Genomic DNA, 22,928 nt, shown 5'->3' with positions numbered 1-22,928 from the left:
GGGGAGAGAATTTTTTCCAGCTTTTTTTGGTGAGGATTGGCTCAACGCTTCTGCTTTCTCTGAGAAAGGGTTTCTGGTTCTTTTTGCTGCTTTTTCCACTGATGGAGATCTGTACATGGCCTTTTTCTGGAAATATCTGTTGTAGGTGAGCAGCTGCTTTTATTCCATTGCCCTTCTGTGTTTCCTTGCAGAGAAATGTGTACCCTAGGACAAGTTGCAGCACATTGCTGGGCACAGGTAGCAAGTGGGGAGGGGATAGGGCTTCACATTGCAATAATTTTGAATAACAGTATCTACTGGGGTTTTTTTGCACTCTACAAATGTTCAGAGCTCCAAGTGTAGAAGACGCAAGGCAGCCAAAACTTCTTTGTGTTCTTATAACAGTTCTGATTTCGATTTCTGACAGTGCTCCTCTTCCTTGCAGTATTCTTGAAAATTGGCCCAACTGGATTGCTAAAAAGCTGTTTAAAATATTGGTGTCAGTACAACTTACTGCCCTATTTTTAATTCAAGAAATTCTTGGCCCTTTCAACATCTCTGTTCCATTAGCAGGTGATCTTAACTGGCTTCAAAAGCAGTGATTTCCTCAGTGTAAATGGTGTCCCCAAAGAAGGAGGCATGGACAAACTAATTGGTATCCTGCCTGCTCACTCTTCCAAGGCCTGGAGAATTTACCATGTTAACATTCCCTTTTCTAATCTGGCTGCTGTCAAGCTCAAGGGGCCCCAGCCCTTTCCTTTGTTGAGGCAATGTTTGATGTTTTTATACATTAGCCCCAGGAAAGCAAAGCATGGGTGTATCATAATTTATTAGGAAGACCGACGTCTTATAAAAGTACCGAGGAAGATCAACTGGTCTCATTCGCTTTATTCAAAAATCTGTTGGTAACAAAGCAGTAGGACAGGGAGCTTGTCTTAACTTAAGATTCTCTATTTCCAGTTGCCTTTGAAGGTAGTAAAAATAGGTATTAAGAGATGGTGAGATCCTGAACAAGTCAACATAAGCTAACAATAAAGGTCTTATTCAACTTATCTCTTTAAAAAGAAGAAATACTAATGAGGAAGTAGTAAAAGACTCTTGGGTTTGAATTCTAAGATTACTTGGATTAGCAAAGGTTGGAAGAGTTGATACGATTTTTTTTTTTAAAACTTCAGTGTCTTGTTTTAATGTTACTGATAAGTATTTAATTGTTATTAGCTATTATCTACTTCAACATGTATAAACAGCTTTTTTATTTCATCTTTTAGTTTAGATTAATTCCTTAAGTATTAATCTTTTCAGTTAAAAGTTGTTGAAGCAGAAAAAAATGAATGGAAACTGAGTCGAGCCCAACTTCAGCAAAACCTAGATGAAAGCAAAGAGAAAATTAAAAAGTTAGAGACCTACTGGTTAGAGGCACAGAGTTTATGCAAAACAGTAAATGACCAGCTCAAGGAAACTCAAGAACAATGTGATGCCCTTGAAAAGAAATACAACAAGGCCAAGAAATTGCTTAAAGATTACCAACAAAAGTAAGTACCCCAAAATACCATGTCTCTTATTTCTTGCTTGTATGTTTTGTACATTATAGGGAAAACTGACAACAATACCTAGGGTTAGGGTTTGCTTAACGCTTTCTTTTCATTTTTCAGAGTTTAGGGAAGCAGTGGGCTATATGTGCTGAATTCTTCCATACCTTAAGTCACCAGCTTCTGGAAAGGTTCTCCAAAAATTTTGCTGCTGCTTTTGATTCTAAGCTTAGGAAAAATTATTTAATACTTCTATAATAAATTTTTAAAACAACTTAGTTGAGAAACTGTAATGCATCTATACTTTTGGAAGGACTACTTGAAATTTGGCATGAGATATTTGGCAATACCTTTTGCTGTTTGTGAAAACCCCTCTAGCTTTGACCAACTTTAGTGTTCCAGATAGAGTAAGCGTCAAAGGATATATAATAAAAGCCAGCTACATGTGATTCAGTCTGAGTTAGGAGTTATATCTTGTAGGAGGAATAAAATGAATTCTGAGAAAAATCAAGAGTTTGGGATATGTATCTAGCCTATCAAAATGGCAGCATGAAAACAGTATCTTCAATCTGTTAACAGGTTTGGGGTTTTTAGTAGAAGTAATATTACTTATTAGATATACCTGTGTAGAACTTGAACACTGTTGTCATGCAGTTGTGTCTATTAGTTCTACCTTCTTTCCTCTTAGCTAAACAAGAGCTAATTGCAAAATACTTGTAGAAGTGTCTTGATAATACAGAATACAACTGTTGCTTTTGATAGTTACTGTAAGCATACAATTCTCCTGTCCCCAATTTCTCCACTTGCTACTTATTTGTAAAGGCAGTTTGGATGATGTTTTGCTCTGTAGTCCACATCCAGAAATGTTACTTTTCACAGTGCATTTTTATGCTGTTTGGTAAGCTTTTAAAAAAGTCTCCTTTTCCCTCTCCAGCCAAGCTTGTCCTCATGGAAGTTCAAAAGTACGTTAAGATGACTGCTAACATGCTAGTTTCCATTTCCTCACCATTTAGCAAATTTCCATTACTTCTTTGACTGTCCCTGAAGCTTTCGCATTTTGTGTAGATGTTCTACACATTTTCTGCTTTTGTATGTTATTCCGTCTGACTTGCAGGAAAAAGCAGCTTTTATTTTTGTTTCCTTTTTGTAATCATTGTTTCTTTTTGTAAAATCCAGACATTGCAATTTCTGTAGGATGAACCAAGTAGAAACTTGAAACGCAGTTTCTTTTCCTACAAAGAATTCTACCATAGCTTTTGGAAGCAAAATACTGTGTGTGCATGTACCTTTGTGGAAGAGAGTAAGATGTAATGATTGGAGTCATGCATATATTTCATGCTTTAAATGTATATGCAACTTGCCACTTTTAAAGGTAGAGAGATGGTTGTAACTTTGTAGAAGAAGTGTTGCAACACATCCTGCTTCAGCCCAGAATAAATTATAGTGTCCTAGGTATTTCCTTTTGAAGACAGTAGAAGCGTACAAATACATAAGTCATTTTGTGACGTTACAAGATTAATGAATTGGTTATACCTTACAGACTGATTTGTTACAATGTTTACTAACAGAATGCTTTTTAGTAAATGCAACTGTGCATATTTCTATTATACATATTTTTCTACATTTCTATACATTACTGTTTCATATATATGTATATATTTCTTTCACCAGAGAAATAGAATTTATGAGAAAAGAAGAGGATCATTCAAGGCTACTTGAAGAGAGAGACCACAAATATGCAGAACAGCTGAAAACATATCAGGAAAAAGTAAAGCAGTATTATATTTTGAAATAAACTTCTGCATTCTTGGAGAGTTGTATCTCACTTCTGAATTGTAATTCTTGCAGATTTCAGAGCTTGAAAATAAATTAAAAGTATATGAGAGAATGCCATATATGTTTGGAAGTGGCAGTTTATTGGAAGATGGCTGTCAAAGTCCAGGCCATTATAATGAACAGTCAAAGATAAGAGAAGAAAATGAAAAAGAAACAGAATCAATAGAAGAAAGACTAAATTCTTCAGATATGTTAATTTCTGGTAAGTAGGTTGATTTGCATTTAACAAAAATTAGGATGTTATATGTGTAGTGGTTTTCTGTTGTTAAAAGAAGTTAAGTGTTTGCTATTTCCTACTGACTGGGTAAATGTTTTACCTGAACCAGCGTGGACGTTTTTGTTTAGGTCCCCCAACATTTTCATATCGTAGTAATGTATTTTTTTAAATGCAGTGGGAAAGAGGAGATAGATAGATGGAGAGAGATCCATCTTTGTGCTTCCTCAGATTCTCTATTAGTGAAGCTGATAATGTTAGTGGGACTAAAACACTGAGATTTGTCCATTAAAATCCCATTGATTTTAAACTATGATTTATACCCAAACTCGCTATCATTTTTTTGTCTTGTAAATTAAAACAAGGATAGGAAAGTACATTTTGGGCACAAATTCTCATCTATTTGAGAAGAAAATTCAGTTTTGAAGCCATAATACAAATATATCCTGATGGATTTTTTTTTTTTAATTGAAGAAATATATTTCAAATTAATTTGAAATTGCTATCACAATATGTTAGAATATTGTAGTATTATATGAAATGGTATTTTCATATAGTAATGATTAACAGGTAGAATAATTCTGATTTAATTTCTGAATGTTTTTCTGGACAGTGGGTTACAGAACTTGCCTACCAGTTGGTTGTTTGGTTGTTTTCTTTGTTGCAGATTTTGATGCTTTTGTTGGGGATACTCCCAGATTAGACACCAGTGCCCACAAAGCAAAAGCTCAGCTTGCTTTGAAAGTAAAACGCCAACCACCTTCTCGATCAAAGCTGAAAGAATCCCTTGGGGCTGGACAGCAGACCACAAATCTACAGGTACCGATACTGGTAGATACTGATGCATTCCAGAGCCTGAATGTATGTTCAGTTTTATCTGTATTTGCAATTGTAAGTGTTGTCTGTCCATGCTTCATTCAGACTGCCAAAGCATTATATTTTTTGCTGTATTAAGTGAAAAACCCTGTTCAGGTTCATACCACATCTGTGATCTCTGACATGTTCTTTGTGGCACAGTTAATTTGAAGTTAGCAAAGAAGTATGCAAGGTTGTTGTATTCTACTTCCACTTATTGAAAGATTTTGATATAATGACAGTGTTATGTTGTCTATAAAAAGTATACCAGTAAAATGTTCTAGGACGTTTCTGAAAAACAGTTGAAGAATTGAGGTGTATATAGTTGGTACATGAGAGAGCCTGTCACAGAGGGAGAAGATTGAACTACTTCAGTTAGACTGAAAAGTGGTTGCATTGAATTGGAGTGGCCAAGATGTACCAGAACGTTTCTCACTTGGCTAGAGAAAGATGACTTGGGATGTGAAGAAAGATCTGTATAGGGGTGGGTAAAGGAAAGCCTATAAAATCAGCTTCATGTAATTCAGATGGTATCTAGAAGTGATTAAGCTAAAATTATCTAAAACTGAGGAACTTTGTGTGTGGCATAGCTTATCCTAAAATCCTGGTAAAAGATCCGGTAGCAAATGATTATATGTCAAGCTTATCATAAAATAACTATTGAATTTGTTGAAGGATGAGGATTCAGAAGACAGTGCTCTCAACAGAGAACTTTCCACTGCGTACCTAACCAAGACCGTAGAAACAAGTGAAAAATTAACTCTCCCACGCCTGGATGACATAGATCGAAAGAGTGAAAAGCCTGAACAAACAGAAAGCACAGAAAGTCCTCTAGAGTCAAGTCCTTCTGCTTCCACGCACTCTTCTCCAGTACACAAACCAAACAATGAAAATAGCGCAACCACCACTCGTTCACCTCCTCCTGAAGAGATGGCTCCAAATTAGGGAAAGGGGAAGAGGCCAAGGGTAAGGGTTTATTATTATTTTAATCCCTCAGGGTTAAAGTATTACAGATTTTAGATATGAATTAATATTGAACGATAAACTACTTTGAGGGAAAAGGAATCAACTACAAAACTATACCTGTTCTAAACCCACTTTTTAACTCTTCAGGAAAGTTTGAAAAAAGTGTGCAAGTTCATTGTATTCTATTTTTATGTACTGAAAGATTTTGATGCAACAGTAATATGTTCTGAAATACGCTTACCTATCTTTTAATTCCTTCGTCTGTTACCAGATTTCTACAAAAACTCAACGTTTCTAAAATAATTTGTAGCACCGAGAATCAAAAGGTGCTTGCAGAATAAATGCCGTTTCAATTTAACAGTTACAGAAAGGAATAGTCCTAAGTCAGTGTGGTAAAAGCTCAAACCTATAAATCTAGAGTCTAAATGGTTGCTTTGATATAAGCTAGAGAGGTGCTAAGTCATTGCAGATAATCAGTAAAGGTCCTAAGACATTTCTGCAAACATTAGCCTCATAAGTGGCAATGTATTGGAGAGTAAGTTTGACCGATTTCCCGATTCCCAGAAAAATTCAGTTTTGGCTTTGTGCTTTCGACGTTATCCAGGTGTTTAAACAAGATACGTATTCTGAATGTTATGGGAATTCCTGCATTATTCATCTTGCTGTCTTAGGATATTTCTCACTAGGAAAAGGCTAAAGGTATTATAATCAGCCTAGTCACTACTAATCATTACTTGATAGAAATATTTGGCTTTTCTTAAGAATAATTATAAAAGGGATCAGATAAAATATTTTAAATGCTTGATATTTGCTTTAGTCAGCTAGCACAATATATAAAGGCAGATTATACTTGCTGTCTTTTCTATACAGCTCAGACAAAACCTTTCTTTTAATACCCAGAAAACAGGATTTGTTTTATACTCTCCTCATTCTATGTGTTTCTATAAAGTCTTAAACCAAAATAGTCTCTACCCCAGCTTCTGTTTCGTTTGTTTACTCGCGGGGCGGGGAGGGGGGGGGAATCTTAGCAAAACAAGTACCTAATATAGAAGTGATTTTGCTTTTTCTACGAAATTTTTGTGATGGCTGAAGCATTGCAAACATTTCCTTAAAATAGGCAGTCACTGGAAGAGCTAATTAACGCAGTACATCAAAGATGAGGATTAGTATTGAAAGCTTGCTCTCTGTAGACAAAATGACACTAAATGCTAATTTCTGCTACACTGTTGCTTTCTAACCATATTTAAATGTCTGCCTATTATTTCATTGAGATAATTCTTTCTATTACCTTCCCATCCATTCATGTATCAGTCTGTATTTAACCTACTGTATTTTAGAAATTACCTCTTTTCCTAAAATATTACCTTTGGAGAGAGAGGTGGAAACAAGTGTCAATATTAAAATTAACTCTTCTGGTTTTGTATTTAAGTTGACAGGAAAAATAACCAGTTTAACTGGTAGTTATAACTTATTGGATGTTACATTATTAGAAAGAGTGGTTAACTAATTAGATAAAGTTCTGATATTGATCAGATATGTCAAAAAAAAAAAAAGGAAAAACCCCTGACTATCCTGACTATTCAGCATATGTAAGCTTTGAGATAACCGTTCTATGTTTCAGGAAGGATTATTAGCTGATGGGTTGGTGGGGAGTTGTCCTCAGTTTTGTGTAGTAAACATGATTTTTTATTTTTACGATCCTTGAAGGCAGCTGGTGTACATGATTTCACATCAGGAATTCTCTTGAAGGCAGAGCTTAAAACTGACTGTCTCACAAAAAGCAGTCTGCATGTCTTTCATAGGCAGCTTAGTTATGAAACACCTAATTTGCAGTAAGAAACTTATTTCACTTACTTAAAAAAAATAAATCCAGTAGCCTGAGAATTTAAAAGGAAGTATGTTCAGGACTTGTAGTAATCTGTCACAATCCATTGGGAAGAGGTAGTGTGATGCTTAAGTTTGTCACTTTAAGTTAATAATTGAGCAGTTGGAATTGAACATGCTCCCTCTGGTGAAAAACAGGATCCTAGCAGGCTGTATTCCAGTTTTGAAAATACCATTGTCTTGGAGGAGCTTCAAAGTCCCAATTATTTCTTTAGAATAAAGAAATATGCACAGAATATGCACAGTTTGCATACTGTTTCCAAGAAACTCAGCTTGTTAGGATCTATCTGCTCTCCAGGTACTGGCTATCGTGCTTGTTAGGCACGCTTTCTGGAGCTCGCAGCTTGCATACATAGCCCATGTTCCAAGTAGCTAGCCTGGACTAGCTACTGAACCAGAAAACATGCAAAAGGAACATTTTATAATACTTCAAGTGTAATAAAGGACGATTAAATGCTGTACTTGCTCAACTGTTGCTTTAAAACTGTTTCATGCATCTTACACTGGTGATCTCACTGCTGTATTTTGAAATTGGCATTTTGCAAAAGAAAGAGGTACTTTTTTCTAAACCTATCTTAAACTATCTTTTGCTTGTAATTCATTGAAGCAAAATACTGTGGTTTTATCTTTCTGTGGACAGTATAGAATTACTTTTTATCAAAAGCAATATTTTTGATCAGTCATAAGCAACTGTTGTGTTGCCATTTTTCAGTGGTACAGCACAGCCAGAATGACAGGAAGATGTCATAGAGAATTACTTATGTTGATATGGCTGTAGTATTTTCAGCTAGTATCTGCATGTGTGAAGATGAATTTTAACAGTTACTCAGGTTTTAGTATCTTATTTACTTAGAAACATCATCACAACGACTTGAAACTTAAAAGTATTTTTAGAGTAACATTTTTATTTTTCACCCCTCTATGAAAAGCAGAAGAAAAGAAAAATGAAGACAGGACAGTAGAAACAAATGAAGGAACATCATCAGGGAAGTCCAAAAGGAGATTTCCAGATTTTGGGTAGGATTTTATTTGTGTTCATTGGGAAATAAATGGGTTTCACTGCTCTTTTGGATAATATCATGCTCTCTCTATAAAAAAAAAAAGACATTGTGGAAGTCCAGTAATGCTACTTCATAGCAACACCACTGGACGGAGTCTTTTTCATCTTGAATTTATAATGTTTCTACATGTAACGTAGTGCATTAATGTTTCTACCACATTTTGATTTTATTTATCTGTACTTTTTTCCCCTCAAAGAATTTCTTGGGGTTCTTCAGTTTTTATCTGAATACACAATTTCTCTGTGAATTAAATTGCAAATCCATGTGTAGTTTTATGCCAAAATATTGTTGGAGCCTAGACTCTAATGTTGTGTCCTGTGGGTGTTGCAGTCTAAAATAGATACCTGTCTTGCCTTAATTCCTTCTACTGTAGACGTGTCATTACATAGGGTTTGGCTATAGTAGCTGCTTACTGAACTGTTCCTTGGAGGCGGGCAGAAGTGATGAATGGATTTCTAAATTTCTTGTAGAAGATGAGATTGCAAACAGGGGTAAAAGAAAAGTGCAAGCTGCATGTTATCTGGAAATGCAGCGTGGTAACTGGGAATTTCAGAGAAGAGTTGCTACATTTTGCAATAAGCTTTGCTCCTTTGGAGGCAGGTATAAAGCTCGTTGAAGCCAACTAACTTGATAGACTCAGACTGGTACTGCAACAAATAAATCATAATATATAATGTAAAAACGATAACTTATTTCACACACAGAGTGTTAGTGGCTTAGATCAAGTCACTCTGCATTGCATATGAACACTTATATAGCAATAAAACTGTATTCTTCCTCTTGCTTGTATCCACTATATGCTAAGTTTCCTTGGGCATTTTCTGTGTTTGTTTTGATTATATGTGGTCTTTGAAAGGTACTGTCATAGTTTTCTCGTGGTTCTTAAATAAAGTATGAATGACAGTACTTTTTTACCCACATGCATAATCTGCAATATCGTGCTCTGTGTAACAACCTAAATGTGGTTTTTTGTAACAGTTGAAATAAATGTAAAAACTAGCTTGTTGATTAAAAAAAACCTTGCACTGTGTAAATGAAAACTCTGAGAACTGTTTTTTCACTTCAGTGGATTACGGAAATCTGGGGGCAAGGGCAAGAAACAAGAAAAAGAAAATCTAAGAGGTTCTCTGGATAGCAGGTAGTTATTTTGTTTGTTCGATACATACATGCTGCATTCTTAAAATTTTTAACCTAAGTATTTCTTTAAAACTATCATTACTGTTTGACTTTAAAGTACATTCAAGTATAACAGTGGTAAAATTCTGAGAAGATTAGTATAATGATGTGGAGATGAGCTGCTAATCTCATGAAATAAGAAAAATACATAAATACTATAGAGGAAACAGTAAAGTGAGGTTACATTTTAAAGTGGCTCATGAGATTGACATGTTGTACCCTATCTTAAATAGAAAAACTGTATTTTGCTTAGGAAGGTGAATGCTGAGTAAACTAAATTAGCAAATTATTTGAAATTATTAAATTGTTGTGTGAAATACTGCAAAAACTCTTAAATTTGTGTTGTTCAATAACTCAAATTATTTTGCATGCATATTTAAAGGCAAGTATCAGTTTTCATTTAAAATATGTCAACTGTGCTGTGAAATGGGTAAAAATGAGTGGTGTGTGTTTTGAGTTTGTTTGGGGGGGGAGTGTTTGGAGGGCGAGTGGGGTTTTTTACTGTTGTTGTTTAAACACAATTTAATCTACCTGTTTCAGAGGTTCCCGAGAACTGTTGGATGACTCTGGCAACAATCTGTCTGCATCAGATTCAGATTCCCCTGTTCCTACTTGCATGCCTTTCTCTTGGTTTGGAGACAGCCACAAGGAGCCTCAGATTTCTAGTAGCAGCCTGCACGTTACTCAGAGCGGGCAGGACAGTTGTGAACACAGTCAAGAGAAGAACAGAAGCAAGGTAAGGATGACTAATTTGTGCTTTGAATATTTAAGCGTTGCATCTTGATAAAGTAAAAACATCAGTGCTTAGTATATGGAAGCTTGATGACTTAGTCCTTCACCACATCACCTCTTACAAAAGTTGCTGCGGAAGTTTGAGACTTTACAGCCCTCACAAAGCAGAAACAGTGTGAGTGTTCCTGTTCCCTCCTGTTCGGTTGAAGCATCAGTGGAGGCTATTCAGGCTGAAGTAGCATCTAAGGAGCAATCACAGGGTATGATTTATACCACTACAAGTAATACTAGCTTTAGGACAGTATAGTTTTAAAAGCCAAATCTGTTTCCCTGTCTAATACAGTCTAATACTTGGAGGCGGTGTACATAAATAGAGGTCAGCTTCCCAGACAGTTGGCCAACCAGTTCTTGCTATACTAGTTTGTAGGGGGGAATACCAGACAGGTGGATGAAGATAGCATCCTGGTTTTCATTAACAAATTTGGTATTGAAAGCCAAGAGACACATCTGTAGAACACTCTCCCTTCTAGGAGACTGCTTCTGAGTAACTGATAATGTTCTAATAATTTAAAGCCTTTTAACCAGATCTTAAGAGTGAGGCTACACAGTTTGGTCTATAACCATAAAGTTACCATCTTTACAGTTTAAACTATTTGAAAGAAATGGCTGTGAAAAGTAAGACATTTAATGTGTGCTCTGTCTAAATATTTTGTTAAAATCTATTTCAATGTAAGACTGTTACTAACGATCTTATTAACTTACCTTCACTCTTGATTCCTTTGGATTTTGTCAGCTTCAAAATTGTAGCTGTTTGAGTAACCTCATAAGCTAGGTTTATTCTTGAGTTTCACACTTTTTCTACACTTTGGTTGTCTGAAATACCCTTTCACTTTTTACTTTTCCTCTGTGTTATTAGAGAAAAATGAGTTACAAATCTAGAAGAGAAACTTGCTGCGTTGTAGTCCATGAAGTCACAGATATTTTGCATAGATGGCAGATAACAAGCTGGCTTTCCATATTTCCAAATGCTGATTGCATTAAAATGCTGTTATAATACTTTTTTTTACAATTACCTTCTGTTTTCTTAGTGTGAATTTACAGTCCCCATGACAGGAGTAAGCTGTATGCATATGTAGTCTGTAAAAAATACAGAAAGTGGTTTTAGAACCATACAATACCTTACTATAAAACAGGAACTTCAGATTAAAAAGTTCCTCCTCTTAAGTAGAATGACACTTTACAGAATATTGTCCAGTGTATGTCAGTCTTGTGTATTTGCAGCTCCAGCATTGTTTACTTCTGTTGAAGCATGTAGTGGCCAAAAGATGTTTTTGTAAATAACCCGAGGATCTTTGGACTGCAAGATCCGTGTTGAAGTGGATATGCATACACTTTGGTACAATTTTTGTTTAAATAGGAATGCATGGTTGATCTCTTAATAGTCTGTCAGAAAGCTATCAAGAGATGTTTTCTGTGTAGACAAGCATTCAGTGGTTTAGCTTTCAAAGTAATTGTTTCAGAAGAACCCATTCATCCCCTCTTCATTCCTCCTTTCTGTCTGATTCAACTAATTTTTCTGAACATAGTAAAAACCCCACTGCTGCATTTCTACTATAAGCACCCATAATGTGCTTAAGCACCCCTTAATGTGTTTATATAGACATTTTTCTTTTATGGGCAATCAAAAAGGTATAGATCTCACAAGATTGGGTAAGTCTCTTCCTTTCCATGTTACCCTGAAATAATAGCCTTCTCTTCTCATCATTGTATACTTTATCCAAGTTGATTATAACTTCAGCCTTCCAGCTGGTTTCTTGCCTACCATGTTTTATTTTTTGTTTCCTTCTCATGCTTCAGTATGTAATTGCTGCTTGCTGCTCTTTTCTTTTCCTTAGTGCCAGTTGCAAACCAGCAGCTGGAAGAATATACAAGTCTTCAGCTATATTCCTGCTTTGTAAAACGGTAGAAAGCTGACCCTGTTAAAGAACAGATTCTCATACCTGAAATGATCTTAGAATCATATTTGGCCTCTCCAAAGTCAGGCTGTTTTTACTTTGCAACATTTGGGGTCTTTTTTAAAGGTGGTAATGTGATGGTAGCTACTGCTTGGAATGACTAATCTTTGTAGAACTTAACTTGCAGTTGATCATTAAGTTTGCACTACAATGACACGGCTTTGGCTGGTAAACCTTGCTATGAAAAGACATTAGAAGTGAGAAAGAAATGTTCTTGACCACTCAGCAGCGAGTCTTGTTACTAAAACAACATCACAGCAGGGACAAAATCATCTTCCCAGAATTTAAGGAAAGAATACTCCTTCTTGTTGATGTTAACTCCATATTTATTGCTTTTATGTCTGTAGTATCCCATATGATCAGGTGAAAGTGTTTTTTAAAGAGCAGGTAAAAGTAGAAACACTAAAATAAGAACTTTGCTATGTAAAAATCTAACTGTTGTACTGAGTCTTTTGCATTGTGTATAATTTCTGTAGTTGTGTTTAATGTTGATGGTGTAAGGAATGTAATTATATTTTAACTGTTTTCTGTTTCTGCAAAATTTGCCTCTTAAAATTACTTCACCTAGACAGACTTTGGTTTTTTGAAACAATACTGAAGTTAGTCTTAAAATTCTAATTTGGCAAAGTAATGAATTAACTTCTTGTTGCTTGTGGAAACTAGAAATACAAGAGCTAAAATCCTGTGATTTGAGTGTTTGCAGATTGCTTAGCCTTATGAGATTTCTAAATTACACAGTTCTTAAATTAGTCCCTTTACATACTCTGCCCCTTGATTTAGTCCCATTCTCTGATAGGATACAAACACATGCATGCTGTTCATAATCATTATTTTTCCAGAGCATTATTTAGCTTCTGTAAGCTTGTATGCAGTGTTTTCATTTTCATTGCAAGGAAGAACACTGTGGTGTAAGCTGTTTATATTCTAGTACCTTAAATCTTAGGAAACATACCTATAAAACTTCTACGCAAATTGTGTGCTGTTCAAGAATCAAAAATCTTTGCAACTGGCTCTAAATACTTTTAAAAGGAATATACTACTACTTTAAACCAAGTAGGAGCAGCTGGAGGAGAAAATATTACAACTGGTGCTGAGATGCTTTACTTTTGGCTATGTTTTCTTCATATTTTTTTCCTGAGGTCTCATAAATATTTTGCTCAGTATCATCCTGTCTCTTTTTATTTTTTTGTACAATTTTGTTTCTGAATTGTTCTTGATTGCTCTACAAAGGTAGAAAGAGTGAACTGAAGGGTGGCTAAAAGAAAAACTCCTAAATAGATTTTCAGTTTGGGTTGAGATTAACTTGAGAATAGGCGGATGGACAAAGTACTCTGTTGTTTCTGGTAATTCTTTTTACATCTAAAAGACTGAAGAAGTCCCTAAAATATAATTAAATCAATAAAATAATCTACATGGTAAATAGAACACCATTTTTCAGTCACATACAGTACCACTCTCCATGAAAAGGTAGCAGAAAAACTCAAGTTGTGGTTTGGGGGTTCTTTGTTTGTTGGGTTGGGGGGTTCTTGTTGGTTTTTGGTTTTCTTTCCCTTTTTTTTTTCCTTTTCTTTTTAAGACTGGAAATGCATATCAGTAATTTAGGGTAAAAGGGACTGCAAAGATCAAGTATCTGCTCCCCCCCCCCCAAAAAAAAAAAAAAAAAAAACAGAATAATCTAGAAAATTTAGAGTTCAGGTTAAACTGAAATCAGAACACAAATACAGAAGTGCTCAATGAAGACAACTTCAAAAACATAGTTCTCTTATAAGAGCATAAGTTACTGAAGAAAAATGTCTTTAACATCAGCTTAATTTAGGATCTCAGATTATGTATGCATGAAGGGATATGGTATGACATCCTTACAAAGTATAGTTAGTTGATTAGAGACTCAGAGAAAATTAGAGAAAATGGCAAATAATTGCTTACTGTTTGCAGGCAATAAAGAGCAGTGCTGAGAAATAAATTCTAGAAAGGCAAAAGTAGGAGGCATGCTTTTGGCAGAATTATTTTTCATTCACTAAAGAAAAATAACGTGGATGTCAGGATCTGAGTTGGAAATGGAGGTAATCAAATTTGAAAATATTCTGGGAACCACATACATAAGTATTCTTTAGAAGGATTTTCTTATTAAACCTTCTGTGAAGTTTTCAGGTGTAGCATCTGTATTTTTCATAGCCTTCAGCTTGAGTGACAGTAACCTACCTGAGGTTGTACAAGTACTGGCTGCTGGATAAGTGTGAACCTAGATCCTGCTGCTTTTAGATGCTAAGGCAGGTGTACAGATCCAAAAGCTTCCTTTAAACACAGACTAAGTGTAATAACTGAATGTAAACAGTAAATGCTATGAAAATTTTACATTCTTTCAATATGATAGATCTTACGTTAGTCATATTTCTAACCTGAGTTTTACTTTGTTACGTATTTTTAAAAAATTAATAGTGCTTTATTAATTTGTTAAAAGAATACATTTGTCAATCTTTTATTTCAGAAGAATTTTCTGTTTTGAAAATAATCTATTCAGGCTGTTAAGCTGCATAATTGCTGTAGATTTACAGTGTTAAATTATTTTTTGTAAAGACATCTAAGTGTTTAACTTCAGCTTTATTATAGTGTGTTTACACTATTTGGTCTTTAACTATAAAGATTTTTACATAGCTTGATACAGTCCCTTTATTATAAAAAAATTCTTCTGAATATCTCTTACATCTATGTGGTATTTTTCGTATCAAGGTAATTTTCAGATTACATGATTCTGTGCCTCGAATGCAGTCACCTCAAAACTGAACCATAGAATCAGAGTAGTTTGAGTAGAAGGGACCTCTAAAGGTCATTTAGTCCAACCCCCTGCAATGTGCAGGGACATCTTCAACCAGATCAGGTTGCTCAGAGCCTCATCCAACCTGATCTTGAATGTTTCAAGGGATGGGCCATCTAACACCTCTCTAGGCAACCTGTTTCAGTGTTTCACCACCCTCACTGAAACTATTAAAATTAACACCTATACAAAACATTATCTTAAATTAGAATTTAAAGTTATGGGAAAGCTTGTCCTTAGGCAAGCTTTGTATTCTCTATTCATGAACAAATTTAAACCCACTTTGCAAGCTGCCGAAAGCTTCTTGCTATTCTAGTTCTCAATGTATGTCAGGCAAAGGCAGCCTATTTGTTTCACTGTTAACCACAGTGGTTTGATAGTGGGCGGCTATGAAGTCTAAACCTAGTTCTCATTTTCAGAAACTTTCTAAGTTATGGGAGCACTTGGGTGCCATTGGAATCTTAATGACCATAAACAATTAGGACTGATTTTTATCTTGCCGACAGAACAGCACCTTCTGAAGGATATTCATAGTGCTTGCGTAGGTTTCAGTTGAATACAAATGTGGCATGAATAATTCCACCAAATGAATCTTAAATTGCTTCTCCCAGAGTGTAGTATGACTGCTGAAGACATAACCACATGTATTTCCTTGTGTACTTTAACACCGTTTCAGGTTATGAGCGATTCTCCACACAAGGTACTCGTACTGGGGATATTGCTTTAAGTTTGTTACTGTGTTTTCAAATTCAGAAGTTTAACAAAAACAAGTCAGATGTTTGTTGTAGTGAGTGCATTTCATATGTGATCTAAAGATAACTGGGTCATAGTATTTTGTATTTTTTTTACCAAAAATAAAAATTACTAGAATGTCACCTTATGACCTGCTTTTCCAAGGAGCGAGTTAATAAAACATTATTTCCACTTGTTTGCAGAGTAGAATTGTCATAGATGATACATACCATAGCAAGCCAAGTTGTGAACTTTCAGGGTTAGTGACAGAACCAAATCTGTCAGGTCGCTCACACACTTTAACCTTCTCTTCAAATGAGGTGAGTTTCAAAGTGTGTATATGTGTCTTGTGGATGTTGTTGTTCACACTACAGCATGTTTAATAGACACAGATTTGTGTAATGTGGAACTAGATGGCTGTTCCTGTGTTTGAATGTTGAAGACCATTGTAAAGAACTGCAAGCTGTTACTGAACTAAGGACACGGACTAGTAGATGCCATATCAGCCCTTGTGTTCTGATCCTAGTTACATCATAAAAATCGGAATGAACTCTCTCTGATCAAATTGCAGTTTTTAATTTTAAATATAACACCTTTCCGTTCCACTAATGTAAAGCAACCTCCTTGGTGAATGAAAACTGCAGCGATTTTGACCTTGCTTTCACATCTGTGCAGGTTTGTTTTACCATAAAATTTCATCTAAATAAAAACAAACAAAAGAAAAAAGGGGGGGGAAAAAGCATATAGTGGTTCTGACATATAGGGAAAAACTAGATACCTGAAAGTCAGTGTTCATTCCCCTGGAGAACTAACTGCTTTGGCTACAGCCGAAACCCAAAGTCCACACTTCAGTAACATTCTGAGATGGTGTCTCATGTGGTGTTTCACTGATGGGTGTCTTTATAAATTAAATCATTTATAGACTAGGAGGAGTCATTAAAAATTGAACACAGTCATCTTCCAGAAATGAGTTAGAGGGCTTGCCAAACCGGTAGTGATAGTGTTTGGGGGAAAAAAAAAAAAAAAAAAAAAAAAAAAAAAAAGGTGGTTCATGAATGTGGGGGTTTGTTATTAGCCATCTTAAACCAGGCTTTGGTGAAAATCTTAAGATATTCCAGTAACATGTAGAAAGTCAGAAGTCTTACAGTGTTATAAATATTAAATTGCTACATAAAAATCTGGGGCATCAAAAATTGTATAAGCAGTTTACAGGTTTCAGTAGTGGATTAATTTCTTACAGATTTGTATCAGGCATGACAGTCATAGATCTAATGAAAACCTGAGGAACTCCAGTTAATATCTGTCATTGCAAGTGCTCCCTGCAGTTTTGTGAATGGAATGGTTCATGAATATGTGTTTCTAAAACTTTCAAGTAGTATAAATCATAAGATTTTAGCAAAGCTAAATATCTTCTTGAATATTGTTCTTTGATCAGCATTACAACTTTCAGTAAAATTCTGGTTCTAAAACTGAGACGAAAGCTGTCTATTACTAACTGTGCATGTGTAAAGTGATGATTTAAGCCTTTTTATTTTTGTTATAGATGAGTCTGATTTTCCTGTTCTCTCTAGTTCATATGTTGCTTGTGCATATGACCACTGAAAGTCATTTGTACCTGTTCAGTAATTGCGCTGCTTATCAGGGTCTGTTCTGAGGATAATGATAAACTCAAAGCTGTAGAATTTCTACCTGGTGCTTGTTGTTTGGATGTGTTCATAAACATCCAGCAGGGATCATGCTAGCCAGTGTAACAGCCCCTGCTTTTGGAGGAATGGGCTACTGCATGCTGCCCTACAAATCCTGAAGTTGTTAGTAGACAGTAGATGGAAACACCTCTTAGAAATCCAGAGGAGAGCAGTACTGAAGAGTCTGCCTCCACTGGGCAGGTACTCACAGGCAGTTTGGGGAAGTGGTGGTGCGGTGAGGGCTAGGTTGTTACAGCCAGCCAGTTGCATCAAAGGCACCTCCACTCCTAGTTGTTTAGCAAGCTAGCTGGTAATCCCTCTTACCCTTCTAAAGTTTTTAATCTGTTAAATGGTGTGATAGCATTGGTGTTGAGTTTTGTATTTTCATCTTTAGAGCCTTCAGTATTTCTGTACTTGCTTTCTGAATCACCTGCAGGAGCACATGGTTTTTTCATGCTCTATACCTTATAATTAGTTTTAGTTCTGCTTTCTGAATTAGCAGCTGATCTTGTGGGGATGTGTGGTGGCTGTTTTGGGGACTGTAACTCTGATGTACAAACAGCTCAGGAAAGTCCCCCTGCCTCTGGAAGGATGGTAAACAATTGGGAAAAAAATTACGTAGAGGTGTTATTTAATGACCAATAAGCATTACTCAAAAATCAGTGTTCTTCATGTTATTCTTCTATACTTTTTACTTTGCTATTGATAGTTTGAAAAAAGTTACAGATGTTCTTTTCCTTTGTGCAGTAGTGAAAAATTCAATTATACAGAATCAAGTATCTTCCTTCTGTGAGGAGATGATGTCTAAGTATTTTAACACAGATTCAGTTTTTGGTACAACTTCAGCTTTTAGGGTTGTGTCTTTACCAACATGACTTAAGAGGAGTTTGTTAGCAACTGATGATGCTGAAAGCCTAGACTGGAATTAGTAGCTGAGCCTGGTGGACTCCTCCATGGTACAGCCTGTTAGCTGCTGTAACCTGTGCTGCTTGGAGGAACTGTTGCAGAGTCCCCAAGATTCTGTCAGGGGACTGCATTCCCCTGGTGAAATGAATTAACCTGCACCTTTTTGTTTGACAGGAGTACACCTTCTTCAAGTACTTACTTACCTCTGAAATTACAGAGGGAAGTTGCATGGCTAGCACAGATTAAATAAAACTCGTGAGTGAGTTCCAACTGGAATAAAACATTTTACACATTTCTCAGTGTAAAGGGGGCAGTTTTAAACCCACCCACCCCCTAAAGGATAAAAGTAGATAAATATAAAAAATATCTATGTGGCAATACTTATTTTAGTATTCCTTGCTGCTGATAGACCACACACAGCTGAGATTCAGGTCAAACTTGAAATGTAAAAAGTTTCCCCTTTTTTGTGTATTATTCATGAACACTTGCTAATGTGAGACAAAATAAAAAGTTACCAGTACATATTTTGTATTACAGTATCAGGTTGAGGAGTACCGCTATCTAACACAATTTAAAAGAAATGGGGATTTTGAAATTCCTTTAGTAATTTACACTTCATACAGAGAAAGAAGATTCAGCATTTCTCAAGCTTTATAGCTTGGATAGAAAACTCACTGTGCCTCAGTTGTCTTGATACAGATGCTGTATGGAGCACTTCAAGGAAAACCTCTTCTAGGGCCCTTTGCTGTTATTTTGTGAAAATTGCTATTCTTTTGCACATCAAGAAGGTGGATGTGCTCACACTTGTTATAGCTACATAAGCATTTTCATTTGGATCAGGAGTTCATTTTTTTTTTTTAAGTAAATCTCCTCTGTTTGTCCCCACTTGCCTTACTTTGATTTATCTTGGAAATCAAATCAGGTGTGCTCCAACGATGTTCTTGGCACATTCCAGCTGCTAGCACCCATTGAGTCTGTGGGACCAGACTAGAGCTATTCAGAAGTGAAAATCCTTTGAAATGCTTGTAGTATGGATTTTAGGACCTCAGCACAAACTGTTCTGCTCTACAAACTTGTTCCTATTTATCTGCACTACCTCCTAATGTAACCACTGCCCTTTGTTTCACAGACCAGGGAAAGCAAAAACGTTTCTAATTACATGTACTCCTCTGATACATTGGAAATTTTAAATTATATTTGTTTCATGTCAGACGTGTGTTCCATGTTGCACTCAGATCCAGTTCACTGTATGATCGGATCGTGTGACAGGCCTATGTTGCACTATCTTTAACTTGCAATCGCCAAAATTACTTTGTTCCATTCAATCAATTTGCCCAAATTTTCCGTCACGGGAGTTGCATTTTGTGAGCTGTAGTTGTTCACCTGAAACTTACAGGGTCACATCTCAAATCCCTTACTAGAAAGATGCTTATTTCCATGTTTTCTGTTTACAAATGACCTACCTAAGGCTCACTGGGAAAAGCGGGCATACTTTCCACTGGTTTGCAAATACCTTTGCTAAGTAGTGGAAGCTGCCTAGTGGAGCAGTCCACAAGTCTAATGCAGCCTGTACTCAATTATGAGCTAGTGAGAGATCATTTTGGATAGTTAATAAAACTTCAGGTAACTCTGATGTTACTGATCCAAGTACTGCACTAGAATTTCTTCTGTACAATGAGCTCTGTTTTATGTAACTTTTCTTTTGTGATGAAGTAATAGAGTGCTTCGGGATGAACAGCAGTACCTTTTTCCTCTCAGAAGCCAACTGAAATTGAAGCAGGGAGCTTCAAAAGCTCTGTGAGCTGGCAAAGTGTATTTTCAGTGGAAAGCTACGAGCTCTTCTGTTTCTGAAACGGTCTTCTACTGAGCAGGCCCTTTAAAATGTTGACGCGATGGCATTCAATGAAAGAATGAACAGTCCTCTCTTTTTAGAAATGCACCAAAGTTAGTAAAACCGTACCTGGAACAGTCACCAGATTTACTGACTACTAGAATTGCTTTTATCATGGATTTCCTTCACTTAACACTAATCAGTAATACAGCTGAAGGGCTACTTGATTCTTCTTGATGCTGTGTGAGGAGTATCTAACATTAGGTTTGAGCTACCTTAACTGACTGACTGTTTGTTGTTAGGGTACATCAAATTCAAGTGAATGCTTTGCTATATAATTTCTTAGAGAAAGCCATTTGTGTTCTATATTTCTGACTTAGTTTGCATTGAATGTTGTAGTATCTTTTTCTTTATAGCAAACTGTGGTCTCACGAACTTAAGTCCTTTTGGAGCTAGAATATGTTTAAAAATGCATTTTGTTAATCAAACTCAATAGGCAACTGGAATTCAACATATTGTCAAGTAAAACATTGCTTACGGTGACTTTTCTCAATTGGTTAGGCATTAGATGATGAATTTACAACAACAGGAAAGCAAAACCAATGGCACAGTAGACCTATTTCCGAATGGACCACCCAGCAAGTATGCCACTGGTTAATGGGAATGAACATGGAGCAGTATATCACAGAGTTCACAGCTATGAACGTAGATGGACAGCAGTTAATGCAGCTCGACAGTGAGAAGTTAAAGGTATGTGAATATCCCAGGATAGATTTGCAACTGTACACATTTCACTGCTTATTCAGATATATTTTTAACCTACAAAGTCTATTTACCTGTTTTCATGGCTTTTTAAGGGAGAGAGTGTTGCTTTTGAAATACTTGGAGACTATGCAGTTAGATGAAAATTTAGTAATTGATTGTACAATTAAAGACAAGCTGGTTTTAATCAGAAAAATATCACATATTTCTTCTTTGTTTGCATCTTGAGGAAATCAAAGTAAGTGTAATTCCCCAAAGTGGCTCGATAGAACTATCATCAATCTCAGCATAAGGTCATATCAAAGCAAGATCTAGCCAATTCAAATGCATAGAGTTGCAGGATCCAGTTTTAGCAATCTGTTTCTTCCACATCTCTTCTTCAAATGAGAAGGCTAAAATCCTATCTGGTGACCTTTTAAATGTTTATGGTTTTTACTCCTGCTGAAAAAAAATCTATTCTAAATCTTATGTTTTGATCCTTTTCTTGCCATTTTACCTCTGGAGGCTGCATGGTGTATATCCCTTACAGTGCTAGCGAACTCCTTCAGGTTTTTCTTTCTCATTAGACTATCAGACTGCATTTTGGACAGGCAAGATGTGTGACTAAAATGAGGTTCATTGGTTTATTCTGGCATAAGGCAGATTTAGGTGTTTTAGGGAGGAAAAAAAAATTGTCTAACTTCAGTATCCAAGATATACCTGCATTTTAGAATAGATATGCAACACTAAATGTCCTGTATTTTGGTAAATAAATATCTCCTTGGACACAGGGGAAATATCGGTTACTGGTCTGTCAAATGACTGTCTCTTTTTGGGGAACTTTGGATGCTGATGCTTAAAGCTTAATTTACACTTAATGCCATTATGAGTTCCATAGAGTGCGAGTGAGTGCTGTCTGTAACTTGGAATTGGGTACTGCCACCTTTTGATCAAAAATAAGTGTGCCGTTTACTTACTGAATACACTTTTTAAAAATACACCTTAAAATCCTTAGTATTAAAAATTAAAGAGTAGTTACTGAATATAAATTCCTCTTGTATAAAAAAACTAAAAGATCTTTTGAGTCTACTACTTATTAGGCTATTTGCTGGAAATTCTCAGGTGTCTACGTGTTTGTAAAATGCTATGAGAAGCTGTTACTTTACAACCTAATAAGAGTAGGCCCTTGTTTCCTTACTTACCATGTTACTCGGATGATCATTTACAATGCTCTTGAGGACTTACATCCTTATTTTTCAAACAATCAGACTATCTTGCAGGAAAGTGAATAACATTTTCTTAAACTGTTCATGCACAAGCACTGTTGACAGTGCTGTTGGAAGTGTTGATGAGGTATTTTTCTTTTTTTTTTTTTTTTTTTTTCCCCAACAAAGGCTTTGGGAGTTTCCAGTCAAAATGATCGATCAACAATAAAGAAAAAAATTAAGGATATTAGAAAAGCACAAGAAAAACTGGAGAAGCAGAAGGAAAAGGTTCAAAAGAAGGAGAGAGAAGTTCGCAAGACTGGCAGAGTGGTAACCACTCTTGAATCAAGCTGCTAAGACAACCCTGTTTTATTTTAGCAAAGACTTGCTTCATCTTGAGGAAGTTCAGCAGATTTGTATATAACTGTACAATTGAGGGAGGAGGGAAAGTGCAACAGTTTAACGTGGTAGGTGGTTTTTTACTTTTTAATTACGGTCCCTCCCTATTGCAACCCAATAAAATTAGTAATGTTTTCAGTATTTTTATTCCTAGTTGACTCTGCCTGTACTAATAGACAATAATTTAACTTTCTGCCTTAAGTAATACTTGTGCTTCTAAGACCTCATATGCCCTTTTCATTGAAATTGATGTTTGTGAAAAGTAGAATACTGTATTAAAAATCATTCCAATATTAGTCAACTAGCATGTGATAGAGTTGAATCTAATAGAGGGACGACAGAAAAATCCTGCCAACCATTTCAGTCT

The 22,928-nt window shown here is 35.8% G+C and overlaps 1 protein-coding gene across 1 annotated transcript in view; it reads left to right on the top strand.

Moving 5' to 3' along the window:
• The window catches only part of LOC104128058 (neurabin-1), a 40,905-nt gene extending 18,386 nt beyond the window's left edge, over positions 1 to 22,519 (top strand). Inside the window, exons 8-18 of the mRNA XM_035896174.1 lie at positions 1,282 to 1,511; positions 3,180 to 3,276; positions 3,357 to 3,546; positions 4,226 to 4,377; positions 5,089 to 5,353; positions 8,196 to 8,280; positions 9,391 to 9,462; positions 10,041 to 10,236; positions 15,998 to 16,114; positions 20,778 to 20,966; positions 22,352 to 22,519. Of these exons, the coding sequence (XP_035752067.1) occupies positions 1,282 to 1,511; positions 3,180 to 3,276; positions 3,357 to 3,546; positions 4,226 to 4,377; positions 5,089 to 5,353; positions 8,196 to 8,280; positions 9,391 to 9,462; positions 10,041 to 10,236; positions 15,998 to 16,114; positions 20,778 to 20,966; positions 22,352 to 22,519 (1,761 nt within the window). The remainder of the gene's footprint in view (positions 1 to 1,281; positions 1,512 to 3,179; positions 3,277 to 3,356; positions 3,547 to 4,225; positions 4,378 to 5,088; positions 5,354 to 8,195; positions 8,281 to 9,390; positions 9,463 to 10,040; positions 10,237 to 15,997; positions 16,115 to 20,777; positions 20,967 to 22,351) is intronic.
• The last annotated feature ends 409 nt before the right edge of the window (positions 22,520 to 22,928 follow it).

The sequence above is a fragment of the Egretta garzetta genome, unplaced genomic scaffold, assembly GCF_000687185.1.
Source record: "Egretta garzetta isolate BGI_Z169 unplaced genomic scaffold, ASM68718v1 scaffold16, whole genome shotgun sequence".
In the NCBI taxonomy this organism is placed as follows: domain Eukaryota; kingdom Metazoa; phylum Chordata; class Aves; order Pelecaniformes; family Ardeidae; genus Egretta; species Egretta garzetta.
Note: the sequence above shows the minus strand (reverse complement) of the source record. Positions and strands in the feature narration are given on the sequence as shown.